Source organism: Lynx rufus, unplaced genomic scaffold (assembly GCF_022079265.1).
Source record: "Lynx rufus isolate CCGP_SWC_20201006 ecotype Redwood Valley unplaced genomic scaffold, mLynRuf1.p SCAF_33, whole genome shotgun sequence".
Taxonomy (NCBI): domain Eukaryota; kingdom Metazoa; phylum Chordata; class Mammalia; order Carnivora; family Felidae; genus Lynx; species Lynx rufus.
The window spans coordinates 1-19,739 of record NW_025814849.1 but is presented as its reverse complement, the minus strand read 5'-3'; the positions used below and the strand labels follow the sequence as shown (position 1 = coordinate 19,739).

General features: G+C 56.6%; 1 protein-coding gene across 15 annotated transcripts; it reads left to right on the top strand.

Annotated features, from left to right (window-relative positions):
- Positions 1–2,192: 2,192 nt before the first annotated feature.
- LOC124522020 (uncharacterized) lies at positions 2,193–11,268 on the top strand. 15 transcript variants are annotated; one of them, XR_006964653.1, is made up of 9 exons: positions 2,193–2,932; positions 3,362–3,613; positions 3,833–3,873; positions 4,709–5,069; positions 5,758–6,002; positions 6,231–6,341; positions 7,991–8,215; positions 8,429–8,999; positions 9,339–11,268. XR_006964653.1 is itself a non-coding variant. In XM_047093192.1 (7 exons), exons 3-7 carry the CDS (start codon positions 6,254–6,256, stop codon positions 9,499–9,501), a joined length of 618 nt encoding a protein of 205 aa, XP_046949148.1. In that variant the 5' UTR covers positions 5,356–5,429; positions 5,758–6,002; positions 6,231–6,253; the 3' UTR covers positions 9,502–10,816. The 15 variants fall into 15 exon arrangements, 2 of the variants coding, with proteins under 2 accessions (XP_046949148.1, XP_046949149.1); XR_006964652.1 differs by having other exon boundaries at positions 3,795–3,873; XR_006964645.1 differs by having other exon boundaries at positions 2,193–2,504; positions 2,765–2,932; positions 3,795–5,069; positions 9,339–10,816.
- The last annotated feature ends 8,471 nt before the right edge of the window (positions 11,269–19,739 follow it).

The following is a 19,739-nucleotide window of genomic DNA, read 5'->3' as shown; positions in this document are numbered from 1 at the left end:
CCTACTGGCAGAATAACGCCGCGTAACAAGTGGCCCCAAACATCAGTGACCTCAACCAGGAAGCATGTATTCGAGTTGTGAGTCTGCAGGCCGGCAGCTGAGGCTGGGCGAGGGTGGAGGTCTCCTGTCTCAACTGGGCATATGCACGTGTCTGGGGTGGCCGGCCGGTGGCTGCTGGAGGGGCTCTGTGTCCCCTGGTCTCTCCTCCAGCCAGCTTGCCCGGGGCGAGAGCCTCGGTGACAGCAGAGGGGTGGGAGGGCAGGCAGGAACACACCCCTACTCTCATTGGCTGGAACCAGCCTCGAGGCCCGTGAAGGGCACGGAGACGGGTCGGGGTGTGGAATTGGGACCTTCAGGGCAATCTGGCACAGACTGAGTCAAGTTCTTACGACATCCAGCCGGCTGCACACCTCTCACGGTGTGCGAACGGTCTCGCGGCGTTCGGTATGTTCGCATCATTGTCACACGAGTCTCCGGAACTCTCAGCTGTCAAACCCACCTTCTGTCCCCGAGAAGCACTGACTCCCCGGCCCCCTCCCCGGCCCCTGGCGCCTACCATCCTGCTTTCTGTCTCTATGAACGTGGCTCCTCTGGGCGCCTCGTGTAAGTGCGGTCAGGCCGTATCCGTCCTTCAGTGGCTGGCTTCGTTCACTCAGCATCGTGTCCTCCAGGCTCGTCCATGGGGGAGCAGGGGTCAGAAACAGGTCTCCTTTTCTTTTCTTTTCTTTTTTTTTCTTTTCTTTTCTTTTCTTTTCTTTTCCTTTCCTTTCCTTCCTTTTCTTTTCTTTTCTTTTTTCTTTTCCTTTCCTTTCTTTTCTTTTCTTTTCCGTTCTTTTCCGTTCTTTTCCTTTCCTTTCCTTTCTTTTCTTTTCCATCCCTTTCCTTCCTTTCCTTTCCTTTCCTTTCCTTTCTTTTCTTTTCTTTTCTCCTTTCTTTTCCTTTCCTTTCCTTTCTTTTCTGTTCCTTTCTTTTCTTTTCCGTTCCTTTCCTTTCCTTTCTTTTCTTTTCCTTTCCTTTCCTTTCCTTTCTTTTCTTTTCCGTTCCTTTCCTTTCCTTTCTTTTATTTTCCTTTCCTTTCTTTTCTTTTCTTTTTCTTTCCTTTTTTTTTCAACAGGTCTTCTTTTTCAAGGCTGAGTAATACTCCATCGTGTGGCTAGACCACATCTTGCTTATCCATCCGTCCGCAGCTGGGCACTTGGACGGCTCCCGTGTTTTAGCTACCGCGAATCGCGCTGCCACGAACATAGAGCGTACAGATACCTCTTCAAGATCCTGCCCCGACCCTTCTGGGTATACGCCCAGAAGCAGGACTGCCGGACAAGAGGTAGTATGTTGTCGCCTGGCGGGGAAAGCCTCTGAGGCAAGAACCGTGATCACACGTTTGACAGGCGTCAACTGGACAAGCTCAGGGTCCTGGGGCCTGGTTTGGATCCCAGCTTTGCTGATTCCTAGTTGTATTTTTGCACATGAGTTGCCTGCGCTGAGCCTCAGCGTTCTCCTCTGTGAAATGGGGATAAGAATAGTATCGATCCATGAAGGGAGATGGGAGAATGAGAGCAGTGCCTGGCACAGAGCCCGCGCTCAGCAGATAAAACCCACGTGTTGTTTTAGGCAAAGTTCTTGTCTGATGATCATGCCTGTGACACCTCTCCCCCCTCTCCCCCGACCCCGGGGCGGGGTGGGGGGTGGGGAGGGGGAATGTGTTGTAGCTGACCTGCCTTTAAGCTCTATAGGAACACACCCTGAGTTTTTCTGCCCCGGGGAAGCCCGAGGGATGGGCTGGGTTGGAGTTTGGTGGCCAGCCCTGCCGGGCTGGGCCGCGGGAAGGGTGAGGGCTGGTGACAGTGTGGCCGTGGGCAGGGCAGGAGGGAGGTTTCCTGCCTTCACAGATGTTCAGCTTCCTGATTCAGAGGCCTCCCCAGCCAGGCCTCCTCCTCCCCTGTGCAGATTGCAATTTCGGCCCGGCAGGAAGAGAGAAATGAGCTTGCATAATAGAGGAACATTTGGTTCTTTCGGCTGGGCCTGGAGAGGGGGAAGGTTTTTGTGCTGAGCGCGGGGGCAGACTGGAGAGGTTTCCTGCGTGCTGGGCGGCCGTGGGGGAGGCCGGGCCACCAGGAGGGAGGGCTGTGCTGAGGGCCAGATGGACGTGGGGGGGGGGTGGGGAGGCTTCCTCGGGGAAGAGCAGACAGGGAGGGGGCCGGGGGCTCTGCGACTTTGCTGTTTTCAAGAGATAGGAGAGAGCGCTCCGGGGAAACCACACGGGGCAGCACTGTGGCCTCGGGGACCCTCGGACAAGCACGCAGCCGTGGTAGGCTGTCCCTCTGTCCTGGGGCCCTTCGGGACACTTCCTCCTCAGCCCAGAGAGACCTGTGACCTCAGCAGGTCTCAGCCGAACCTGAACTTCCTGATCCAGGGGGATGGGTTTGAGCCGCCACGGCGGGGCCTCCCCAGGACCCCCAGGCCGGACGAGAACGAGAGACACAACTGAGCACAGACTGGCCGAGGTCAGGAGGCAGGTCCCCAGATGTGACACCCCCACCCGCAATTGGCTCTGTTGTTTATCAGGGGCCTGAGCTGGGACAATCCCCGAGTAGGGGGAGCGGATTCCGGGCCAGGGTATGGGGTACAGGATCGGGACAGACTCTCGGAGGGATCTTGTAATTCTCGACACGTCGTTCGCGTCCCTGACCTGGGTTTGTCCTCACGACGGTGCGGGGAGCTCAGTCTTTGCACAAGTATTTGCTGAACACCTACTCTGTCCCAGGCCTGTTCCAGGTGCTGGAGCTTCCGCAGTGAGCAGAGCAGATAAAGGGCCGTGCACCCCAGGAGGTTCCGTTCTGGGGGAAAAGGCAGGCGCGCAGCAAGGAAACACGTCGCGCCCGCGTGGAGGGCGCACGGCTGGCCTCCGCTCTTCTCCCTTCCCCACAAGAGCGTAAGTCCCCTGCTCTGACCTGCTTTAGCCGAACGAATGAAGTGTCACTGATGCTGTGCCTGGCCCTCAAGGGACCTTGTCCTTTTCTGCACCTTTGCCATCGTGCGGGACAAACACTGATCCATGGGGGTTGGGGGACAGGCGGGCCAGCCAAGCCGGGCCTGGACCAGCCCCGGGTAGGGGTGTAACTGATAATGCGTGACGGTTTATTTTACAATTGTATTTTAAAGTAATCTCTACCCCCCACGTGGGGCTCGAACCCCAAGACAAGAGCCACACGCTCTACCAACTGAGCCAGCCAGGTGCCCCGCGTGATTGTTGTTTGAAGCCACTGAGTCGAGGGGCCGCTTGTTACGCAGCATACTGGTGACGATGGCTGGCTGACGAAACCTGCTATTGCTAAGTGCTGTTATTAACCTCATTCTGTAGACAAGGACGCTGAGGCCCAGAGTGGGGAGAAGAGCTTCTCAACATTACAGTTCACGTGTCTAAGCCCGGACAAGAACCCGGCTGCCTTGACTCAGCTGGCTTATTCATTCCTTCAGCACGTTTTTATTGAGCACCTACTATGAGTGTATAATTGTATTGGGAGCTGGAGATACCACAGTGAAAAGGACATCCCTTCTGCAAGCAACGTTGGTTTAGAAGAACTTCTCCTGGGGCGCCTGGGTGGCCAGTCGGGTAAGCGTCCGACTCTTGATTTCGGCTCAGGTCATGATCTCACGGGTCATGAGTTCGAGCCCCGCACTGGGCTCTGCGCTGACAGTGTGGAGCCTGCTTGGGATTCTCTCTCTCCCTCTCGCTCTCTGCCCCTCCCCCGCTTGCACTGTTTCTCTCTCTCTCTCTCCCTCTCTCAAAATAGATAAACATTTTGAAAAAAGACGACTACTCTTGTCTTAGGGTTTCAACAGAAGTAGAGACTTGATAAGCCCCATCACGTGGTACGTATACCCACCCGGAACCGCTCATGGCCGGGCCGGGGTGCGGGGCTCCAACTGGCCAGGGCGGATCATGTGTTCACCCTCTGTTGCTGGGGGAAGGGACGGCCTGACCTGAACCATATGGCCTGAGAGCCCAGGAGGGGTTTTTTTCCCAAAGAAAAAGTGGGTGCTGTTCACCCTTAAGGAGAGGAAGGAGATGCTGGGCAGAGAAGAAAGCAACGCTCACCCCAGACATCTGGGGTCCCGACCAAGACCCCCCCAGCAGGTCTGTGGTCCTCAGTGAAGACCGCCCCCCCCCCCACCCCGGGTCCACAGCTGCTCCAGGCCTCCCCCTGCCTCTGACGTCCTCACGGGAGCTCTGCCCGGCTCTCGGAAGATCAGATGTGATTTATTCCTGGCATCTGTACCGCCACTCGCTGTGAGGTGCTTTGCACTGGAACAATAAGTTACAGGGCCATTTATCTTGTTGGCGGCTTCTGATAAAATGCACAGCCCGAGCAGGCAGGGCCTTTAACGAACACGATCAGGGCTGTTCATTTAGAAACCAGGAGACCTTGAAATTGGCTTTAATTGAAGGGGTTAGCAGAGAGGGGTGTGGCTGGCTTTGTTCAGGCTGGAGCCACCTCCTCTCCAGAAAGGTCGCGACGGGCAGACCAGGCTGTGAGTCCTGGCCATGCCTCTACGTTTGACTCTGGGCAGGCTGCGTGACCACTCCCAGACTCGGTTTCCACATCTGTGAAATGGGCACGTACTGGTCGGCACCAGCTCAGTTACGTGGTAGTAACAAGCGCCCCCCCCACCCCCACCCCTTCAACTCTCGTGGCTTTTGACACAGCCACAACTCAGTTCTCCCTGCTGCTGCGTGTGTTCCGGGGGTCGGCTGTGGGCTCCGTTCCAAATCCCACCGTTATCATGGACGTGCTGTGCGACCAGAGGCCGCTGACTTGGCATCTCGGAGCAGATCTCGTCACTCAGTGAAAAGGGGCATCCGATTTTTATTTCCGTCCGGTCAACATACAGCCCATTCCAAGCCCTCATTCTTCCAAGATGATAGAAAATTCCGTCTCCGCTGCAAGACCCGGGCTCCTCCACGCTGGGTGACATCAGACACCGAACGGCTGAGAGGTCCCTCTGGCCGCCGCACCCCACCGAGGACCCTGAGACGCTTGGGATCCAGGACCATGTGGCCCCATCCGGTGTGGCACTCTTAAGCATCCATGTTGCACGGGAGGAAGGGGCTTGTCTACACTGGGACCGCTTTGCTTAGGGCACCCCCTCCCTGGTGATGATGCAGCTTCTAGATCCTGACGCCTCCCTGGGGCAGCCCCGGGGAATGAGGTCGCAAGGACTGCCTCCCTCCTGCCCACCCCAGCCCCCAGCGTGTGGAAATCTCTCTCCCTCTCTCGCTCCCCCCTCCAGAACCAGCTCAGGTGAACAGGGCTGCGACGCACCTCCTTGTACGCGTGGCCTGGGGCACGCGCGCGAGTGTCACTTTGGCGTGTCCCTGAGAGAAGAGCCGCCGCACACCATTCGTGCACCTTCTGGCCCCGCTCGGGGTACAAGTGCCGCTTGGGGCTTGGGTGTAGGGCAGCAGGGAGAAACCGGGGCGGGGGAGGATTCCGGGCGCCTGGTGGCCGTGCCGTGTGATGTAGGTTTGCCAGGAGTTCTAGAAAGTTCAGCAGGCTGCCCCCCGGGAAGCCTCTCGGAGGCTCCACAAGTAACGGCTGTTTTCCGAACAAGTTGTCACCCCCTGTCATCTCCCCACCCCAGGCTGGGCGGGAAGAGGCCGTGAATTACCCAATGCTTTTAGGCCAGGCCGGTTAATTCACCTCTCTGAGCCTCAGCGTCCTCGTCTCTGAAATGGACCCCACGACACGGTTGCAGGTACAGTTCGGTGAGAAGACCGGTGGGGACTCAGCCCCGGGCCCTGGAGCAAACAGAAAAAGCTCGATGTAACGCCGGCATCTAATCTTCCTGTTCCGCGCGACTCGGCGGCTCTTCTCTCAGGGACACGCCAAAGTGACACTCGCGCGCGTGCCCCAGGCCACGCGTACAAGGAGGTGCGTCGCAGCCCTGTTCACCGTAGCAACATCTGGAGCCAACCGTTCCGCTCACTGGAAAGAAAACGGGTAAGCAAATCGTGGCTCGTTCACACAGAGGAATATTACACAGCAGTGGAAGTGAACACGCGTCGTCTCGCTCGAGGGCAGAGCGTAGGGCGGAGTTTCCAAACTTTGACGCTATTATTTTTTCCCCATTGTCCTTTTCCAATAATAGCTTTAGTGAGACGTAATTCGCGTGTGATGCAATTCACCCTTCTAGAGCGTACAGTTCGATGGGTTTTACTCTCTTCACAGAGCCCTGCCATCACTTGTGGAACATGTTCAAAACCCTGAAAGGAAACCCCCGGAGCGCCGAGCCCTCTCGCACCGTTTTCCACCCGCATGGAGAGACCACAGTCCGTTTAGGTGCTCGTCGGTCGATGGGCGTTTGGGTTGTTCCCGCTTTTTTTTTTCTTTTTTCATGTTTTTCGAGAGAGAGAGAGGGAGACAGAGGAGGGGAGTCGGGGAGGGGCAGAGAGAGAGAGGGAGACACAGAATCGGAAGCAGGCTCCGGGCTCCGAGCCGTCAGCACAGAGCCCGACGCGGGGCTCGAACCCACGAACCGTGAGATCAGGACCTGAGCCAAAGCTGGATGCGCAACCAAGTGAGCCACCCAGGCGCCCCTGGGGTTGTTTCCATGTTTTGGCTTTTGCGAATAGTGCTATACTGTGAATATTTGCGTACGGAGTTTTGCGCGGACATATGCTTCCGTTTCTCCTGGGACAAGTTCACACTTGTTCCCTGGTGCGAGGGGGCTGTCCTGCAGGTTGTTCATCAGCACCCCAGGCTCTCACCCACCAGGTGCCAGGAGCACAGCCCCCCTCCCCCCCCCCCCCCGCCACTGGTGACCATCAAAACCGTCTCCGGACATTGCCCAGTGTTCCCCCCGGGAGGTGAAATCGCCCCTGCTTGAGAATCACTGGGGCAGGATGAGAAAATCTGGTCACGGAAGGCTACAAGGGACACCACACCCTTGGTAGGAATTTGAAAACAATCACAGCTCGGGTGCTGCGGTATTTAGGGCAATGGTTCGCAAAGTGTGGTCCCAAAACAGCAGCATCCTCTGGGGGAACGTGTCAGAAATGCAGATTCCCGGGCCCTCCGGGGGGTGGGGCCTGGAATCTGTTCCCATAGGCTTCCCAGTGTTTCTGAGCACACGCGTGTGAGAACCACGTTAGGCACACACACACACACACACACACACCCCTGCACGTAGAAACGCAAGGGAATGATGAATACCCATTCAGGATCGTGTTCCCGGCCCAGAGTGAGGACAATATAAATATGCAGTAAATCAAGGAATCGTGCTCCCTTCTGGGGGGTGGGGGGACGCACGTGTACCTCCATGAGTCGTGTTTGTGTTCCGGAATGGGGGGAGGAGAGTCCGTTATATTATGGAACAGGACATTTAAAAGTACCCAAAAAAAAAAAAAAAAGGTACAAAGAGAAAGACAGACACAAAGCTGTGTAATAAGACGAGGCACCCATCCATGGTGGGACTGAGTCATGAGATTAGAATGGACCTGATCGTGTGCCCCTGACGCCCCGGAAGAACCAATGCTGGGCCCTACCGCTGCGTCCAAGTTCGTTTGCTGAAAGGGGGGGGGTGGGGGTCTCAAACAGCCCCCACGGGTAAGTCCTGGGTTCTGCTGCCTGGCCGGTCCCTGTGAGGTTTTCAGACCATCTCGGCTCTAGAAATCAGGAGTAGTTGCTACGATTTATTGAGCAGCTACTGCGTGCCACGCCGCTGTTGGCTTAAGCACACACAGTCACGCTGGAGTTCATGGTGTCCCGTTTTATAGATGGGGAAACCAAGTCTCAGAGATTAATTGACTTGCCTGGGTGTCCAACGGCTTTTGGAACTGGAGCCTCGGTGCAGGTCTGTCTTTTCCCTGGATCTTCAGGGCCTTGGGCAGGGTCACTCTGAACACCCAGGCCAAGGTCTCACTCCAACAAAAGCCAAGGTCAAGATGTTTTGGTTTCTCTGTGAATGGCCCTAATCCTCTCCATTACAGGCCTGGCTGGCTGGGGCTGTTGTTTTCTTGAAGTCTCCAAAAGATGAGGTCACAAGGCCCAGAGAGGTGAACACATCACCCAAGATCCCCAGCAGAGGAAGGAGGCACACCTATCTCACCTCCTCCAGGAAGCCCTCCATGCCTGCTGCGTTGCCTCAACTCCTCCACCACTTGGGGGCTCAGGGACACATCCCCAGAGCCCGTTTGTCTTCTAACACAACTCAGGTGGTTGTCAGCCCCTCACAGGCAGAGCCCAAACCTTCCACTGCTTTGTATGTCTCTTCCCTTACCTCCCTGCTTCTCCCCCATCAACACAAGATGGGCACACACCAGACCTTCAGTGCGTCCGCTGGATGTGAGTGGGCAGAGTAGGCACAGCCCTGGGGCTCATGAGAAGGCCCCCCTGAGGATGTGCCCCTTTTCTTCCCCGCTTCAAAGTGGTCTGGGGCCGAGACACCCAACTCTGCAGAGTCAGCTGAGACCGGGAGGCTCTAACTCCCCAAACAGTGACTCGAATGGCGTCCGTGCCCAGAACCCTGCCTGGATGAACAATCCTGAGCCGCCTACAGCCTTTCTCATCTGTTGTCATCCCTGTTTTACAGGTGAGGAAACTGAGGCCCAGAGAGGGTGACAGACTGGTCCAAGGCCACACAGATGCAGAGGAGCCCGGATGTGGGCGGAGAGACTCCAGCTAGGGCCATATTTATGGCTCCCATAGGAGAGGATGTGAACCCCGGGCCACAAGGCCCTTGACGCTGTTTTTAGGTTTCGGTCATGCGGATTCTCCCAGGTTATGCAGCCTGGGCCGGCAGCTCTAATCGGGCCAAGGAATGTCACAGCGGCTCAGCAGGGCCAGGATGGGGAGGGGGGCTGGGCAGAGGAGGGAGTGGAGTCTTGGCCGCAGTAACAAATAGAAAGCAGATTGTGTTTCCCTTTGCTTCCAGGGAGGGGATGTGCCGGAACCCAATTACCCCCTTACAATGGATGCTCTATTGTCGGATGAGGCAAGGTCAGGGGCAGGCGGGGCGGGGCAGGGCCCTGCCCGGGGCACAGTGTCCCTGGCACAGCCAGTTGGCTGCGCCCTGGCTGGCCTGGCTTCCTCCCGCCAGCCCCACCTCCCCCCTCTCCTGGCTCACAAAGACCCCGCGTCTCTTTCCAAAGCTGAGTGCTCCCCTCCAAGTAACCCTGACGCTGTAGGTCCTCTCTAGGACCTTCCGTAGGAACCAAGGCTCCTTCATCGCCCCCCTCCCCTCCCCCCCCCTTCTCCATCTATCTTGTTAATGATCTGGAAATGTCATCCATCAGGCAGCTTTGGCTCTCGCCTGAGATTCATTCATTTCTTCACCAGCTATTTGTTAAGCACCTACTACGTGTGGACACTAAGGCCATGCTCATTTGCCAACTATTTGCGGAGCGCCTACTATGTGCTAAACGCTGAGGCCGTGGGCATTCGTCTGCCAAGTGTCTGTGGAACCCCTACCATGCGTCAGGCGTTCGGGATGCCGCGGTGAACAAGACGGACGTGGTCTCGGGCATCTTACAGTCCGCTGGGGGGCGGACACTCAACAACAGTTTGACTCGAGGGGCGTTTATTGCCCACCGACTGCATGCGGCGTTGCTAGGCTCTTGGAGGACGGGATTGGAAGTAAATGCATGACGGTCAGTGCGGGTAGCAGGAGGATGAGTCGACTTAGGACGGGAACCCTGCCTCCATCACGAACTAAGTTTGTAACTTTGAGAGACTGATTTTACCTCCAGGGTCTCAGTTTACTCGCCCGTGGCATGGGCGGTAAGGAGACTTAGCAGAGGGGCCTGAGAAATGTCATCCGTTTTCTGCGGGGGCAGCGGCTGCCCTTGGTGGCTCAGTGTCTGTTCCTCCTTCTGGCAGTGGCCTCCTGATCTCGTTGGGGGAGAAGAGTTCTCTTCCTTCCTCTCAGCACCTGCAGACCAGGTGGGGCTGACTCCTCCCACCCCACTCCTGGGAGAGCACGTGACTAAGCCTGGCCAATGAGATCCTTTCATCCCCTGGCCCCAGTCGCCGGGTAGAGGGGCGGTCAGTGATCCAGGAAGGGTGCAATGAGACTCAGTTTGGGAACTATCGAGGACACCACATCTTTCCGCTGAGGCTGGCACGCGGGGGGAGACGCGGGCCCCCGGTGCCACTTGCCTCATGAGGGGGGGAGCCTCCCTGAGAACGAAACCAACCCAGAAGAAACAGAGGCAAGGAGTCCTGATGGTGCCGTTTCGAGCCCCTGGATCCAGCTGTGCCTGAAGGTTGTGCAGATTCTGGACTTTTCAGTAACACGAGCCACTCAAAAGTCACCTTGAATTGGGATTCTGTCACTCGAAACCAAGAGCCCTGACTCATAAGTAGGCCTTTCCTCCCCCCACTTATTTCATAGGACAGAAATCCCGGTAATCCTGGCATACCCGAACACGGAGAATTAATTCCCTTGCTTCCTAAAAAGCTGATGAGAAATGGACAGCGACAGAGGCCGCACGAGCACTCCTTCCTTTTTGGTGTGTGAGGACATCCATCCTCCCGCGGCCCCCGACCTCGCTCAGCCAGAGCAGAAATCGCTTAACCTTCTGGGCCTTGGCTTTGAAAGGTTTGTGATGGATGGCGCTCAGCCTCGTGGGCAGAAATGGAAAATTCTCGGCTGTCTGGTCTGTCCCTTCATGCTGCATTTCCCAGCCGGCCCAGGCCAGGAAAGCTGTCGGTGAGCGAAACCTGGTGAGATTCCGAGGCCGCCGACTTTTTCCGCGAAGGGCCAGATAGTGAATGCGTCAGGCGCCGTGGGCCATAAAGGTCCCTGTTACACATTCTTCTTTGTTCCGTTTGTTTGTTTTCTTTTCTTACAGCCCTTTAAAAATGTAAGAAGTTAAAAAAAAATGCAAGAAATCATACGTAGGCCGCACAAAAACAGGCCACGGGGTGGATATGGCCCATGGTGATAGTTTGCCGACTCCTGGATTAGATTATAGTTATGGAGACCTATGGTCTCTTTTCTCCCTCTTTCCCTCCCTCCTTCCTTCTTTTCTTTTCTTTTCTTTCCTTTCCTTTTCTCTTTTCCTTTCCTTTCCTTTCCTCTCTTTTCTTTTCTTCTCTTTTCTCCCAACAAAACCTCATTCCCCCCCAAACCCAGGAAATATTCTGGAAATTCTAACACTTTGGTGTAAAAACTCAGATTTACGAGTAGCCCCTGTCTCGTTGGTCTGCCCCCTGTCTCCCTGGCACTTATCACAATTTGTAACTATACAGTTTATTTCTTTGATTATTTTGGGGTCCCCGCCTCCTTGTTCTGGATGGAACACAGGCTCCACGAAGAAGGAAAGCCCTGGGAGGCTCAGGGTCTGGGTTCCTGGCAATTTGGGACTGATTTCAGTGACCGGGGCCAGGCCAGAAGGTGTGGGGAACCCGACAAGAGCGGAGATGCTGGCTTTCTGCTGTGTGGGCAGAGCTGAGCAAGCAGGTGGCTGCTGGAGGGTCCTCTCTGCACACACTCAATCCAGCATCCTGTATCATGAACTCGGGGAGGAGTGAGCTCCCCGTCCCTGGAGGTAGGAAGCCAGCTGCCCGCCAGGGCCTGCTTGCAGATGGGATGCCTGTCTCCAAAGGCAGGCCTCTCCTCTGTCAGAAGACGCCCCCGACGCCTCGGCCTCCTCGAGAGCTCCTGGCTCTGATTTCCCGAGATCCAGATTTGTTTCTTAGGATGAGGTGGTGGCCGGGAGTCAGCCCGGGATCTCACGCTTGTCAAGCAGAACCGGAGAGACGCGTGGGTTCGGAAGTCCTCTCTGCGCCCAGATCTCTGGGGGAGGGAGCCTGGGCTCGGGAAATTCCAGCAGCCAGGCTTCTAAAATGCTGAGCCATCCCCTTGCCACTGCCTGAGTCCGGGTCGGGGAGAAGCCAGGGCCCAGCAGAGATCAGGCCTCAGAATGTCCCCCCCCCCCAGAGTGGGGAGTCAAGGGCGCTCCCTTCTGTATTCTCTGGGCTTGGCAGCCGCCTTCCAAGATCAGTAAGCAGTTCTAGTAACTCCCTCACCCTGGGCACCTGGTTTATGCCTGGAAGATCCGCCCCCAGCCCCCCAGCGGCGTTGACGCATCCGTTCCACGATGGTGCCGGGGGTCGGAGGTGAATCGGTGCCCCCACCCCACCCGACCCCTATCCTCACAGAGCACAGGGGCTTCCAGGGGCCGGGGTGGGGGGCACAGCAGGAACTTGGTTAAAATCCGGGGGTCCAGGAAGCCTGCCCCGAGGACCCTAAGTCCCAAGTCGGCACCGCTCGGGGGCTAAGCAACCACCCTTGTGGACAGCTCCGGCTGCCATTTGCCAGTTGTGCGAGGTTTTTAGGCTTTGGGTGAAGATTAAGTAATTTATGCGTATCTAGAGCAGACGGAACAGAGCCTGGTACATACGGGGCAGAGAGAGAGAGAGAGAGAGAGAGACAGATCAGAAGCAGGCTCCAGGCTCTGAGCTGTCAGCACAGACCGACGCGGGGCTCGAACCCACGGACCGTAAGTAGGACGCTTAACCGACAGAGCCCCCCAGGCGCCCGCAAATCAGGCCCTTTCATGGGAGGCGGGAAAGGAACAGGTAGCCGTGTCTGGGGTGGGTGCAGAGGGGAGGGAAGGAAGCCTCCCTCGGGCCTCGTTTCTCGGGTGCGTGCGGACAACGGTCACAGGGGATCCTGTTGATTAAAATGGTAGCTCAGTTCTGGGGACCAAGAGGCGCAGGTGTCCCTGGGAGATTTGTCCTCAGTGCCTCTCCTCCCTCCACGGAAACCCTCCTTGCAGCGGCAGAAAATGAGGAGTCTGTCTCTTCCGGCGTGCAGAGGGGCCTGCCGTGACTCTCATGTAAGAGCGAGGTGCTTCCTGACCAGAAATGACTCAGAGAGATTTGTTGGCGGAAGCCTGCTGTTGCCATCCTGGGGTTAATTTGGGAGAGTGCTGGCTCAGGACGGCGGGGCTGCTGGCTGCCCACGGAGGTCAGGCCTTCTCTGAGCCTCCTGTCTGGGTCACTCTCGGGGCCTCTCTCTGAGGAAGTGGCCAGCTCCGGAGAGGAAACGACTGGCCTGCACTTCACCCTTGGAAAATTCTGCTGAGGCTCCTCTCCGCCCTCTTGTTCCAGCGATGGCCGCTGAGGGAGGGCGTGTGGGAGGGCGTCTGCTGGATTTTTCACCCAGCCAATTGTTATCCCATCGACACACATTGGCTCAGCACCTCCGATGGGCCAGGCGCTGTGCTAGGTCTGGTGACACAGAGTTAAATAAGGGCTTGTCTCTGCTCTCAGAGGGTTTCACATGAGACAGAGACATGCAGGCTGGTAATTACTCATTGTGACATCCTTACTCGTTGAGACTTGTATCAGGCCCTCTTTCTGCGAGTAATAAAACAAAACAAAAGCCTCAAGGTAGCTGGGGCAAGAAAAGGTAATGCAATTGTCGTCACGCAATCGAAAAGCTAAGTAGATAGATCGCTTCAGGTACGGTTTGACTCAGGGGCTCAAAACATTGACCAGGATTTACTTTTTCTCCGCCTCAGCACCTGCTTTCCATGGTCTGGATGTCTGAATAATGGTCCCAAAGATACCTATGTCCCAATCCCAGCAGACCTGTGAATCCGTGACCTTCCATGGCAAAAGGGACTGGGCAGTTGTGATTCAGTTAAGGATCTTGAAATGGCGCGCGTATCTTGGGTCGTTGTAAGGGTAACGTAACGCAGCGGTCCCCAGCAGAGATGTGAGTACAGAGGTAGAGACCGAAGGGCTCCACAGGGGGAAGGGGACACGAGCCACAGAATGGGGACAGCCTCCAGAAGGGGCTGGGAAAGGCAAGGCGCGGATTCTCCCTTGACCCGCTGGGAGGAACACGACCCTGCGACCCTGCTGACCTCTCCGATTTTAGCGCGGTAGAGGCCCGGTTCAGACTAGTGGAAAAGACGGGCTGCTTTCTCCCTGGTAACTCTTACGTAAGTCCTGATAACACTATGATTGGCCAGATCTGGGCTCCGCCCCTCGAGGGGGTGGAGCCCCACCTGACCTTCCCGAGTGGAGCGTCTTGGTAGGTGGAGGAAATCCCAGGATTAAGCTGGTTACAGAGGGGAATGAATGCAATGTAGCTAAAAATAGCCACGGTTCTGTACAGCAGAGGAGGGAGGAGCCTCACTCAGCTCCCAGGAAGGAGGGAAGAGCGCTGAAGGGCATCGGGAGATTGGGTGTTATTCCCAATTTCCTGCCTCATGAACTTCAGGCACGTGGCGCTACCTCTCCGGCCCTCTGTTTCCTCACCTGTAAAATGGGGCTAATGGCCATGGCCTTGCAACTTCCGGGGGGTCGGGATCTTCCTTGAGTGACAGGCCAGCTTTGAGTCACTCCTGAGTTAGGGTCAAGCTAACCCCGGGATCATGGATGGTGGGCGTGTGTGGGGGTGGGTGTGTGTGTGTGCGCGCGGCGCGGCGCGCGCACGCGCCAGGGTGGGTGGGGGGTGGAGGGGTCCTTGAGTTTTTCCCACTGGTTTTGCTTTATTAGGACATTAGATGGAATCTTCGGCTGGTGACTCAGACTTCAAAGGAGATTGAACTTCCGGGCAGATCCTCCCTGCTCTGTGGGTGGGGTGTGAGAAAGAAATGTGGCTCCTTCCTGTGGTGGTCTTGGGGCTCCCGACCTGGGTGCATGTATCTCTTGCCGACACGGTGGCAGGCGTGACAGCAAGGGGCAGGGCTTCCTGGCAGGGGAAGGCTGGGATTTAGCCCATTTTTTGAGAAGGAAGGGGCCAGTTTATCCCCTGGATGACTCAGAGTGGGTGCACACGGTCCCATGGCATCTTAATCAGGCCTTACTGGCGGCAAATGACAACAGTCAAATCAAATGGGTTCAAATCCCAGCCCAACCTCTTACTAGCTGTGTGACCCTGGGCAAGTCACTTAACCTCTCTGAATGCCAGTTTCTCCATCTGTAAAATGGAGGTACCCTTTTGTGGGCAGCTGGATTTGCTTTCTATTCACAGGCCGCAGCCACTAGGAATCCCTGCGGATCCCCACATCCCGAGGGTGCTGGCGAGGGGACCCAGGCTCTTCCTTTTCTTTTCCAACCATTCTTATCGCGGCTTCTAACTTTGTCTCTTGGTTACAACATGGCTGCTGTAGCTCCAGTCATCGTGTCCACATGTAGGCAGGAAGTGGGGGGGGAAGGGGAAGGGGCAAGGGCAGATTCCACGGGTGACTGGATAAATACACCGAAATATATCCGTATCCATGCAGTGAAATATTATTCAGCATTAAATAAGAACGAGCTTACTGCTGCATACGACCACGTGGGTGAATCTCAGATTCATTTTGCTGTTTAGACATTTAGACGGATTCTTAACTGCTCTATCTGGCTCCACGCCTTGGAGAAAAAAAGGGAAACTTCCCTACCAAAGCCCACAGAGCCTTCCGGGCCTAGACTTAATATCCAGACTGAGACAGAGCCGAGTAGGGCCGGCCTCGGCTGCAGCCTCCCCTTTTTCCCTTGCGCTGGTTGGTGGGCTCGCACTTCTGGGCTTTTGCACGCTTTCTATCTGGAACCAGCTTCCCCGAGCTCTCTGCCCAGCTGCCTCCTTCCTACCCAGAATTCAGCTCCGATGGAGGCCGTGTGGACGGCCTTCCCTCGCCGCTCGGGCAGAGGAATCCACGCGTCACCGGCTTTGCTTTCGTCCCAGCCTGGGGCGTTATCTAAAATCGGCCCCTGTGTTTGTTCCTGTTTCTTGTCTGTCTCCCCTGCAGAGCGCAGGCCCCGAGATGGGGGAGCTGCTGGGGACCTCAGGGGGCACCAGGCGCGGGTGGGTCCTTGTCCGATCCCCACCCAGTGAATGGGGGCAGGCACACGGCACACACCTGTCACAGGTGTCCGTGCCCCCGGACACAGACCCACTCGCACACCCCTGAGCGGCGTAGCCGCAGGTGCGGACTGACCCCACCCCCCAACCCGGCTGTGCCCACGCTCCGCCTCGGGCAGGGTGGAGCCGGCATTGGATTAATCCTGTTCCAGGCTGGCTTTCGTCTTCAGGGCTGCTTCTGGGATCGCTGAGATGTTTCCCACAGGGGAGGGAAAAAACAAAGGGCTTCGAAGGGGTTGGGGGGCGGGGTGCTGGTTGAACGCCAGCCGGCTGGGCTGGGGCTGGTGCCAGGGAGGATCGGGGCTGTCACCAGCCCCCAGCTCTGGTCCGGATGTCTCAGTAGGGGTGGGGAGAGGGGGCCCGGGACCCTCACTCAGAAAGCCTCAGGGGTGGGCCTCCCCGAGCTCGTCCCTTGTTCCCAGCTGTGGCTTCCACTGGGCCCTCTCGCAGGGAGAGGGACATTTGAGAACTAAGGTTTGGAGTTTGAGATGAGGCCCCCTAGACTGCTGCTCGGCTTTTGCCCTGTCACCTCAGGTGACACAGCTAGATAGTCCCAAGACGGTGGCCGATTCAGTTAAACAGTAATCCGTGCGCCGGGCAGGCCCTGGGGGTCACCTTGCCAGACACCGTTCCCTCCCTTTTCTTTCCAGCAAAGCCTGGGTTTTATTCGGAGGGTGAGCTGCCTTGTTCTGCGGGATTAATCAGGTCTAAGGAGATCCTATTTTGGGTCGACCCAAGGTGAGCCTGCCTGCGATACAGCTCTAGCCAATGAGATGCTCAGGGAAGGTGCTGGGGGCCGATTTCCCCCTTTGGGTAAGCGAGAGTGAGAAGAAAGTCCCTCTTACTGCCTCACCTTCCTTTCCGCATGGTTCACTGTTGTGTGAGGGAGTGTCGCCTGGAGCCACAGCAACCATTTTATGACTATGAGGCAAAACACAGCTGACCCATTGAGGATGGTGGAGCGGGAAGTCAATGAGCTCCGAGGTTTGTGGAGCCCGGATCATCTGGAGATCGGTGCTCTCCTGGCTTCTTATTTTATGAGAGAAATTTCCGCACGCGGGCCACAGAGTCTTCACTCATCCGTCGGCGTTTGTGCGTGGACTTCTTTTCCCTGCATCCTCCCCACTCAGCTAGGTAGTCCTCAGTCATTCTGCAGAGCCTTGCTCACATGCCGCTTCCTCAGAGGAGCCTGCCCTGATTTCCTGCCCACCAACAGTAGATCCCACTTTCCTGGTTCACACTCCCATCCGGCCCCCTTGCCTGTAAAGCCGCCGGAGTTCGCAGTTGACAGATGTCCGGCTCCTGCGGGAACCGGAGCACGTCACACTCCACAGGACTCTCCCCCAGCCACTCCAGCCCCCCACCCCCGGCCTCTGCCCTGCTTCCCAAACCTACCAGGCAGGTTCCCAGGCAGGCCTTTGCCCTGGCTTCTCCCTCTGCCTGGGACCCTGTCCCCCAGACCTAACCATGGCCCAGACCCCCTCGTCGGTCTTGCCTTATGCTTGACCTCCTCGTCGGCGCTTACCCCCATCTGGTGAAATGGCACGCGCGCACACGCAAACGGCAACGTGGATGGCTCTCAGGATAATTACGCTCAAATGAGAGAAGTCAGAGGAAAGAGACGTCCCGCGTGACCCCATTTACGTGAGACGATTTCATTCGTACAGATTTTGATCACCTCTCTCGCCTGCGTTCCGACCTGCATCGTCCCGAACGATAGCCAGTAGCCACGTGTGGAATGTGGCCGGCGAGACGGAGGGACTGAACTTTCAATCTGTACTTTATTTCAATTAATTTCAATTTAAAACGAAACACCAAAGCGGCTTTGAAGGTGTGGATGCAAATATGAAAGGGAAACGCTTTTTTGATGTTCAGCGCCCGGAAGACCGGGTCTCTGTGGACTAACTCGGGCAGGCCAGCCTACCTTTCCAGCTGTCGGCTCTATGAAATCTAAGCACAGATCGAGTGTTTCCGATGGGAATTTAGCAGCCACCGTGGGACGGGTTGCAGGCGTAAGAGAAACAGTGGATTTCGAGGCGTGCGTGTGCAAAAAAAAAAAAAAAGAAAGCAAATATCTCACTGATGGTTTTTCATGTGGATACGATGCTAGAAATGATGACGCTTTGGGCCGAGTAGGTTAAATAAAATACGACACTTAATTTCATCTGTTTCTTTTTCCTTCATTTTTTTTTTAAATGTGGCTACTAGATTCTATTTATTTACTTATTTAAAAAAAATTAAGCTTATGTATTTATTTTGAGAGAAACAGAGTGGGGGAGGGGAGAGAGAGAGAGAGAGAGAGAGAGACCGAGAATCCCAAGCAGGCTCCGTGCTGCCAGCCCAGAGCGGGGCTCGAACTCACGAAGCCGTGAGATCAGGACCTGAGCCGAAAATGAGAGTTGAATGTTCGCCCCGACCGAGCCACCCGGGCGTCCCGAGGAGATTTTAAAATTCCACACGCGGCTCCTCGTGTCTCCCCGGAGCAGCGCCGCCCCGGAATGCTGATGGGGACCGCCAGCTCGGCCAAGCCCGCGTGGACCGCACACAGCCCCGCTCCGGGCGCACTTCATCGACGGCTCCTAGAAGCTGGCCCGCCGGGCCCGCCGGTCGAAGGGATCATCCTCGATCTGCTGAGCGCGGGCTTCTGTGCACGGAACCGGGGCATTCCCACCCACAGGAGGTATGCCAGTTGCCGGGAGGGCCCGGGCAGGATGACTCAGTTCCTGCCCCGGGAGGGGGACCTTGGGCGTCTGCTCTTGCCCGGGTCACGAGTGTGCCAAGCGCCTTTCTCCCCCGCCCGCCCCCGGCCGGCCTGGGAATGGTTTGCATCATGATGTATCCGAGGCCCGAGGGCATCTGAAGTTCAGAGGTGCTGGAAGGAGATCAGCCGGTGCCTTGTTCTCCCCGCGAAACACGAATCAATACGGCATTGAGCCAGAGAAGCCCGCCTTCCTTACCAAGTGCCTCTGAGCCGCAGGGTCCAGACCCCGGGGTGGGGGGAGCGGGGTCAGAGATGGGCCGCTGCTTGGAGGAGGTTTGGGGCACAGTGGCTCTTGTTGGGTTTGCGTTTCTTTTCAACATTAACAAATATCATGGCGAGAAAGAAACCGTAACGTAAAATTTACCCTTTTCATCGTTTGTATTTTTTAAAAACCTTTTTTAACGTTTATTTTTGAGAGACAGAGCACAAGGTGGGGGTGGGGGGGGGCGCAGAGAGAGAGGGAGACACAGAATCCGAAGCAGGTTCCAGGCTCTGAACTGTCAGCAAGGAGCCCCACGCGGGGCTCGAACCCACGCACCGCGAGATCATGAGCTGAGCCGAAGTCGGATGCTTAGCCGACTGAGCCCCCCAGGCGCCCCCTTTACATCATTTTCAAACGCACAGGTCAGTGGTAGTAAGCACATTCACATTACGGTGCGACCATCCTTCCCCCACTCATGGGCTCTCAGACTCGGGGAAGGGCAAGGCGGGTGCCGGAGGGTCATGGGAGAAGGCGAATGTCTCAGCCCGGACTGGATTTCCTCTCCGCATCTCTCTGGGGGCAAGACCTCGGGAAATGTCACATCGGTCACGTAAGGGTTAATTCCAAGGAGGCCTTATAAAGAGGCTATTTGCAAAGATGTGGGCAGGCGTGTGGGGAAATCCTGGGCTAGAAATGGAAACGTTCCCACCCTGGGCTGGAAGAGGGGAGGGGAGGGAGAGTTCCAGAAACCCAGCAGGAGAGAGGATGTAGGAGGAGGGGTGCCCTCGGGGTGGAGGGAAACAGCCCCAGGGACCCCTTGACCGCACTCTCCTCCAGGGCCCGGCAGGGGCTCCCCTTGGGGGGAGTCCATCCAGAAGGTGCACAGTGGCAGGCTGTGGATGGCGTGGGTCA

Bases quoted from the DNA above. Each gene is read 5' to 3' on its own strand.
- LOC124522020 (XM_047093192.1), top strand. From the start codon at position 6,254: ATGTTCAAAACCCTGAAAGGAAACCCCCGGAGCGCCGAGCCCTCTCGC. The intron at 8,216-8,934 runs GTGGTTGTCAGC...CTTTGCTTCCAG, and splicing joins TGTCTTCTAACACAACTCAG to GGAGGGGATGTGCCGGAACC. The intron at 9,000-9,338 runs GTCAGGGGCAGG...TTTCTTCACCAG, and splicing joins CTATTGTCGGATGAGGCAAG to CTATTTGTTAAGCACCTACT.